The sequence below is a fragment of the Bolinopsis microptera genome, chromosome 12 (genome assembly GCF_026151205.1).
Source record: "Bolinopsis microptera isolate Bmic1 chromosome 12, MBARI_Bmic_1.0, whole genome shotgun sequence".
Lineage (NCBI taxonomy): Eukaryota > Metazoa > Ctenophora > Tentaculata > Lobata > Bolinopsidae > Bolinopsis > Bolinopsis microptera.
Genome location: NC_087083.1, coordinates 4,550,600 through 4,559,444, shown reverse-complemented (window position 1 = coordinate 4,559,444; position 8,845 = coordinate 4,550,600). Strand labels below are relative to the sequence as shown.

The following is an 8,845-nucleotide window of genomic DNA, read 5'->3' as shown; positions in this document are numbered from 1 at the left end:
TATTTTCAAAATTAATTTTTCGTGTGATTTAACTATTCGTCTATTTAATGGACAAATAAAAAGGGTTATCGACTTCATTCAAGATATCTACAGTGTAAGAGCTTTACTAGTACCCGAAATACCGCTTCTAAAGCACCACCCCAATGCCCAAGCCTGATATCAGCTGCATGTTTATATTGTGCAACCACAAACGTATAAATTGTTTAGGAATTTTTACAACAAATCAGCTCAATGTATTTACTATTGATTATTGCATATTAGGATGATATAGGGTAAATAATTTAAAAATAAATCTTATAGAATATGACCTAAAAAGACAGCTCATTCACTGTTTAATCTTTTCAAAACTAGACTATGTCCCATTACACTGTCCCATTGTTTGGTAGAAAAGCTATCAAAAAATGGGACAGTGTCACTCCATGCCATTCCTGAGTTAGAGCCCTCGCGCTTGCAGTATTCATAAATTCATGGCTATGCGTTAACATAATCGTGTACGTTATCCTTTTACAATAAAAAAGACTTTTAGTAATTTATAAATCGCAGAAAGTTAATGTGATTCTTGCCGGATAATGATTGAATTAGTTATTTTACGTTTGTTGTCGAGTGAATACTTTAAACAGTTAAATGGATGATGATTAATCACTCTACACTCGACTGTCACGTGACTTTTTAATCACCTCCTTATAGATGGCGATATCTCGCTAGGGGAGCATTTTAACTTTATGTCATGACTTATATGTGGGGTGATTCGGAATCAGCGTTTGATAATACATCGAATGAAGTAGATTTCAACTGTCGATCATGGGCCCTTTCAGAAAAATGTCGAAGATCGACTGTAGAGTGATTTAGCACGCTCGAATTTAAATCGTTTTTTAGCATTGTATTACATTATTATTAGGGGCCATGTGCTTAAAGCGTTCAGTATCAAGTATATAATATGATATCAGTATCAAGTATATATACTTGATACTGATATCATATATACTTGATACTGAACGCCTTATATATATGATATATATATATGATATAATTATAAGGAGGGAGGTTTTGTAGTACTAGTAGATAAACCCTTATTATTATTACTTTGATAAACGCTCCAAACTCTTACTCCCAATGATCAGAAATTTGCCCATAGTTGAAAATTCGTCTGAGAAGCAATTAAATCGAATGCCATCTGGAGTGATTAGAAATCAGCGTTCAAATATAAGTCTTAGATTTTTCACTCCAGGGAAAGGTTTAATTTCAGGATCAAAAGATTCATTGTCAGTTTTTTGCACTGTCTCGAAAGGTTCAGTTTCTTGTACTTCCTCGAAAGATTCAATTTTACTTTCTTGCACTCCCTCGAAAGGTTCATTTTCATTTTCTTGCATTCCCTCGAAAGATTCAGTTTCTTGCACTTCCTCGAAAGGTTCAGTTTCTTGCACTCCCTCGAAAGATTCAATTTTACTTTCTTGCACTCCCTCGAAAGGTTCAGTTTCTTGCACTCCCTCGAAAGATTCAGTTTCTTGCATTTTCTCGAAAGATTCAGTGTCAGTTTCTTGCACTCCCTCGAAATGTTCAGTTTCTTGCACTCCCTTGAAAGATTTAGTTTCTTGAACTCCCTCGAAAGGTTCAGTTTCTTGCACTCCCTCGAAAGGTTCAGTTTCTTGCGTTCCCTCGAAAGGTTCAGTTTCTTGCACTCCCTCGAAAGGTTCACTTTCTTGCACTCCCTCGAAAGATTCAGTTTCTTGCATTTTCTCGAAAGATTCAGTTTCAGTTTCTTGCACTCCCTCGAAATGTTCAGTTTCTTGCACTCCCTCGAAAGATTGAGTTTCTTGCATTTTCTCGAAAGATTCAGTTTCATTTTCTTGCACTTCCTCGAAAGGTTCAGTTTCTTGCACTCCCTCGAAAGATTCAATTTTACTTTCTTGCACTCCCTCGAAAGGTTCAGTTTCTTGCACTCCCTCGAAAGATTCAGTTTCTTGCATTTTCTCGAAAGATTCAGTGTCAGTTTCTTGCACTCCCTCGAAATGTTCAGTTTCTTGCACTCCCTTGAAAGATTTAGTTTCTTGAACTCCCTCGAAAGGTTCAGTTTCTTGCACTCCCTCGAAAGGTTCAGTTTCTTGCGTTCCCTCGAAAGGTTCAGTTTCTTGCACTCCCTCGAAAGGTTCACTTTCTTGCACTCCCTCGAAAGATTCAGTTTCTTGCATTTTCTCGAAAGATTCAGTTTCAGTTTCTTGCACTCCCTCGAAATGTTCAGTTTCTTGCACTCCCTCGAAAGATTGAGTTTCTTGCATTTTCTCGAAAGATTCAGTTTCATTTTCTTGCACTCCCTCAAAATGTTCATTTTCTTGCACTCCCTCAAAATCTTCAATTGTTGCGGTGGTAATGTCCATACTAACATGTCTCCTGAATGCTTTTTGCAGCACAATCGTCGCACTACACCTCGATCGTACCCTGGTTGTTTTGACGGTCACTATAGAAAGCATTGGGAAGGCTGTTGTAAAGTTTTCAGACATGAGCGATTTAATCATATCAAACTCGTCTGCATTGCTATTAGGACCGAGAGTTCGTGAGATAAGAGCCTGAAGAACGTCAATACAATGGGTCCTATCATAAGGATAAAGTGGAATATCCAACTGCAACACTTCCTCCTCTGTAACACCGGGTATCCCTAGAGGTTGTGATAGCTGTCTCACTAGGTCTGGCAACACTCTCACGTTTAGAAATCCTGTCGCTTTCGGATCAAAGACCTTCCATTTCTCGTAGAAAAGATTGATGTCGTCTACGTCTACTCCGACCTCGTCATCTTGTTGAGCAATGCTAAAGTTATCTAGGATGACAGCAATATACATGTTTACCATGATCAAGAAAGCGATGAGAATGAAGGAAGAAATGTAGACAATAGCAAAACCCTTGGACCCGCAGTCTCCGGGAGAGTCTGCAGTAGAAGCACTGCAGTCCGGCGGGGAGACCATGAGGGCATCTAGCACATCATTCCAGCCAGCTGATGTGGCCAACCTTATCATTAGGATTATTGCAGCAGGTGTTCGTTCAAAGTTCATCTGTCAAATGAAGGAAACAGTAACAAAAAATGTTAGGAAACAGTTAGACTGTAAATTAAGACGAAAGAAATGGATAATTTAAATTCCCGTCTTGGGTACCTACTATACTTAATGTCAATATCGAGCAGCTGTTAGAAGCCGAGAGGTAAAGGGACAGCACACAAATACTTCGTTCCCTACTTCGCGAATATTTACTAGTGTTTATAACAAAAATTACCATTAACTTTGAAAAGGTTCGAAACGTGAAAAAACGACTTAAAAAACAAACCTGGTCATTCAAAACGCCCTGCCTCTTAACTTGACCAAACATCGCCACTCCCATCACCGCGTAGATATAAACAATGAGCAGCAGCAAAGTTCCTATGTTTATTAGAGCAGGCAGAGAGCACACTAGGGTGTAGAGGAGTCGTCTGATCCCCTTTGCTACTTGGATAACTCTCAGTATTCTGGCTACCTGGAAAAGTCTTAAACTCCGGAGAATCGAGGGGTCGATCACAAAGTTCTTCACAACACTGTCCAGAGCGATCCCCAGCCAAGCACACATCACAATTACGAAATCAAAGATGTTCCAGGATTTGTAGAAGTAGAATTTGTGGGTACCAATAATTTTAAGGGAAGCCTCAACAGTGTAGATGGCAGTGAAGATGTAGTTAGCATACATCATAGCTTTTTTAAACTCGGGACTAGCTGCATCGTGCTCCATACCCATCTGTATCATGTTCAACAATATCACAATCGTTATCACCACCTCAAACTTTTGGTTTTCAGACAAGTCGTGACAGAACCTCATGAACAAGTTGGTGGGACGGGTGGTCATGCGTATAGGCTTTGTTTTGGTCATTTCCCTGAAGGTTGACATCCATTGCCGTTGTGTGGGTGTGAGAAGTACTCCTAATTGTCCTTTCTCGTCGTACTGAAATAGTTGTGAAACACTTGTGAAACACTTGTGAAACACTTGTGAAACACTTGTGAAACACTTGTGAAACACTTGTGAAACACTTGTGAAACACTTGTGAAACAGTTGTGAAACAGTTGTGAAACAGTTGTGAAACACTTGTGAAACACTTGTGAAACACTTGTGAAACACTTGTGAAACACTTGTGAAACACTTGTGAAACACTTGTGAAACACTTGTGAAACACTTGTGAAACACTTGTGAAACACTTGTGAAACACTTGTGAAACACTTGTAAAACACTTGTGAAACAGTCTCGTTCATTTGTGTGCACTCAGGGGTCAGAAGACTCAAATGTATAACTAACTAATCTACCACATTTTCTACTGACCTCTTTTTTCAGTCTGTTGAAGTTATCGATAACAACTCCAACCAGCAGTTTTAACGTGAAGAAGGAACCAATAAATATGAACACCAAAAAGAAAATGTATGCTTTAAAGTTGTGCTCAAAAGATGGCTGTTTATCTATGCCAACCGAGTCGATGGCATCATCCATAACCTCCATCCAGCCCTCAAATGTAGCCTGGAAATGAAAGGATGGTCGTATATAATATACATATAATTACATTACATAACCTCCATCCAGCCCTCAAATGTAGCCTGGAAATGAAAGGATGGTATTATATAATAAACACATAACCTCCATCCAGCCCTCAAATGTAGCCTGGAAATGAAAGGATGGTCGTTACACGATATTTAAACTTATAATTATATTGAGAATGAAGCTTCCAAGGAAGAATTAAGGGTCTAACCACTTGATACAAAGCGACGAATGCCATTATTGTGTTATCAAAGTTAATTTTTGAGTTCTGCCACGCGTCTTGTCCAAATTGTGCTATACACATAGTCTTGTTCTTGATTTCAGTACTCTTATTATCCAATGGTCCATCATCTCCAACACACTTATAAAACGTGTTTCCAAAGAACTGGACTCCCAATATACTGAAAATGTTCGTTTATTTTGGTTATCAAATAAAAATCCCATAAATCTCAATCAGAAATTTGTTGAAAGTTGCCAAAACTGTGTTCGGACAAGTGACTGCAATTCAAAATAGAGCTATACTAATTATAGCTGAATACACATTTTGCTGGGTTACGTTATCGAACCCAAAACAAACCAGAAAACAAGCCAAAGGACCAAGCAAACCAAAGACACATTTCCGAATGAGGGAATTGAGGAAATCAGGGCGTTTACTGAAAGTCTCATCCCTTTCCAGCGAGATATGGCCCTCAAGGGTCTTAACGCTCTAAAAGACCTTATAACTTTCAAACCACCAATGTTGGCATTACTCGCTACAGTGCTGACTATTGATATCTGCGGAGGTGTAAAGTATGGGAGAATAATATTTATTATTAGAGCGTTTCGGTACAAGTTAAACTGAAGGAGCCAGGATTTGAAATGGCTTTTACCCGATTAAAATATTTCCATCCATTTTGCAATCACAACATTATAATCAACAAAATAAATGTAGTATTGTGTATGTGTGTATATTAGATATGAGGAATGTTATGGTATTAATATGATGTTTTAGTGTACCGGATGAAATGTATTTCACAATTATTATAATCGTCAACAAGTTGGATAACTTACAGTGACAACAAGTGAATCAATCCAGTTCCAGGCGGACTCGAAGTAATTAATCACGCCGAATGTAAAGAGCTTAAGGCACATCTCAACTGTAAAGACTACAACATAAAACAAATTGAGAGTATCAACTATCCGCTTCAGAGAAGGTGAAGTCTCCAACGAGGAGTCTTCAAAAGCGAGGGTAACACTAGAAGCCATAATCAAGATAAGGATGGTCCAATCGAAGACTTTGTGTTGCACAATCCTTCTAGTGGCTTCCCGGAACATGGAGCAACAAACGCAGAGAGGTCTACAGCAGATACTACAGCACTGGCAACAGTCGTCACAGCTGTAGGGGTCGTTACCCTCGTGTTCGTCCACGTCTATCATATTCATGTCTAGTGAAGAGAGCAGTACATGAGAGGGGGGCATAAAATAGGGGAGCGTTAAGACCCTTGAGGGCCATAAATTAAAATAGGTTTGATAATAAAAACTTATATCTTACATTCAGATCCCTCGCTGTACTCAGAAGATGCGCCGTTACCGTGGTTACCACAGTTACCAGGGTTATCACTGTTACCAGGGTTATCACTGTTACCAGGGTTACGACGATGTCTGCACGGAGTCTTCATGCGCTGAAGAGCGCTCAGATCTAATGTCGACATTCTTATCTCTGAAGCTAATTTGTGTTTACTTTTTGTTATGTTAAACAGTTTCTTTTTTAAGAAAGCGGTCAGAGATACCTCTTTTTCAGCAACTTCCGCCGCAGTTTCTTTCTTCTCATTGATTGATTCCGACCCAAATGCGTTGAGCAGAAGCGCCAAGAAGAGATTGAGAAGAAGGAAGTTGCCCAGAACCAAAGCCCCCAAGTAAAACAGAATGGGCCACATCTGGCCCCGAGTAACTTGGAGAGTCTCCCAAAGTAGCTCAATCCATTCGCCACACAGTATACGGAACACTAAGACAAAAGAATGGTAGAAGTCCTGGTAATTCCAGCGCGGCATGTTACCGTAGCTGTCAGGGTGGAGGGCCTCGTTGTTGAAGAAATTTTCATATTCCTTCTTGAATAGGTTCATCCCGATCACGGAAAGAGTGAATATCACAACCCCCAATATTATGGATAAATACATTAAACCTGATATTGACTCAGCTATTATGTCGATCAGCGCCTTCATAGTATTCCACGACTTTGCTAGTCGAAATACCCGCAACTGAAAGAGAGTTTGAGCTTGTTAATATTGCGCTGATACATAAAGTAAAGTAAATATATTAGTAAATAAATGTTGAAACGTTACCCATATTTACCCCACCAGTATCCGTAATTCATATTTATAAGTTATCACGTGAAAGTCTTTTGTTTTAGTTGTTATTAATCAAATATTTACGTAGGCATTCATGTAGTTTCTTCTAATTGAATGATAAAACCAAATGAAAATTGAACAGCACGATAAAGCAACAATTAAGTCGTTAAAATTAACTTAATTTACAACTTATCTTAATCTACAAATTATCTTCATTTTAAACAATACTCCATTTAATCTACAAATTAACTCAATTAAAAAAAACTCAACTTCATTTACAAATTAACTTAATTAATGATAATTGATTTTACTTACAAATTAACTTAATTAATGATAATTAGTTTTACTTAAAAATTAATTTAATATACAACATACCACTCTGAGAGACCGCAAGCCGGAAACATTGAAAGAAGCATTTTCAAGATTTAATTCAACTAGTGACACAACCACGATTATCGTATCGAAAATGTTCCATTTCGTTTTCCAAAACTCTGTCGGAAGTAAACCAACTAGTTTTATTACCAATTCTGTTGTAAAGATCCATGTTAGACACTGAAAATAGATCCCAATTATTTGACACTAAAAACTCAAGTAGAAATACATGCCTAAAATAATATATCAAATAAAATTCTTTTTTGAAAAATATTGAATCCCTGATTTGTATTTTATAAATCAGATGGTAACAATATCAATGATTATATGTAATACATATAACAAAATAAAAGTTATTTAATTTACATCATTAACTTTAGAGAGGACCTCTCCCATCTCCTCACTGATACCATGCGAGTCCAGGGCTAGACAAAGTGTATTCAGAACAATACAGCCCATCACTCCGTTCTCAAACCAGAAACTATAAATAAAACTCCTTATCTGACTGCGGAACCAGGTCCACACGTCACACAATATCTCGTAGTAGGTTTCTTTTGTTGGGTCCTTTACCTTGAAGAGAGCAGTACATGAGGGGGGGGGGCATAGAATAGGGGGGGGGGGGGGGCATAAAATAGGGGGAGGGGGCATAAAATAGGGGGGGGGGGGGGCATAAATTAGAGGGGGGGGGGGTATAAAATATCACGTCGCACATTATCTCGTAGTATGTTTCTTTTGTTGGGTCCTTTATCTTGGGACCCCAGGCTATTATATTTATGTTCATAATCATATAGATGATAATAATCATATAATAAAATAATTCATATTCATATATATAGCCGAATAGAGATTCGGCGGAATGACAGCGCCAGTAAATAGGTCCTTTACCTTGTCCTCTGGATACACACCAAACATCTTGTACCACAGGAACTGTTTAGAACAACAGATCTTGAGAGCAGCCAGGAAGCCCCGTTTGGGGGGTCTCCGTGTGTCACGTGGTGTAAATACTGTGTTCTGATTGGTTGTGTGGGGTCTCCTGGGCAACCCGTGAGTGTAGTCTAGGTAATAGCCTGAGTTACTCAGGTGGGGGGAGTCGTTGTTGAACGAGTGTGTAACCGTGTAACTTTCGCGGGGAGTGAGGGGGGTGAGGGGCCATGACGGGTGGTTTTCGTCTTCTTTGTTGGAATCAACGTCCGACTTAGCTGAACATGCCTGCAGTAATAATTTATTGATTTGAGATCACCAATATAGGACCAGTTTACCATTCTGTAAACAATAATGTTATCAAAATTAACTAAAGGACTATGGTCCACGTGTAAATCATTACCTTTTCTTTTTGTGGAGCCAAGACTTCCTGCTCATAAGAAATAAAGACAACTGCCAGGACCAGGTTAAGGAGGTAGAAGGACCCGAAGAAGACAACAATTAGAAAGTAGAAAATGTAAATCTCCCCACTGGCTCCTAACACCTGGAGAAAATGAAAATAGTATATTTCAAAAAACATTATATTTCACCAAATATTATATTTCAAAAAACATTATATTTCACCAAATGAATAATTTCAAAGACTATATAAAATTTTGATCCGCGTTACAAACCTTGCCGTAAAC

General features: G+C 38.5%; 1 protein-coding gene across 1 annotated transcript; it reads right to left on the bottom strand.

Annotated features, from left to right (window-relative positions):
- Positions 1-1,190: 1,190 nt before the first annotated feature.
- LOC134824526 (sodium channel protein 60E-like) lies at positions 1,191-7,412 on the bottom strand. Its single transcript, XM_063836434.1, has 8 exons — positions 7,242-7,412; positions 6,071-6,776; positions 5,590-5,963; positions 5,117-5,313; positions 4,751-4,940; positions 4,330-4,521; positions 3,313-3,957; positions 1,191-3,044 (listed from the first exon to the last, which is right to left on the bottom strand). Exons 2-8 carry the CDS (start codon positions 6,738-6,740, stop codon positions 1,191-1,193), a joined length of 4,122 nt encoding a protein of 1,373 aa, XP_063692504.1. The 5' UTR covers positions 6,741-6,776; positions 7,242-7,412.
- Between the last annotated feature and the right edge of the window lie 1,433 nt (positions 7,413-8,845).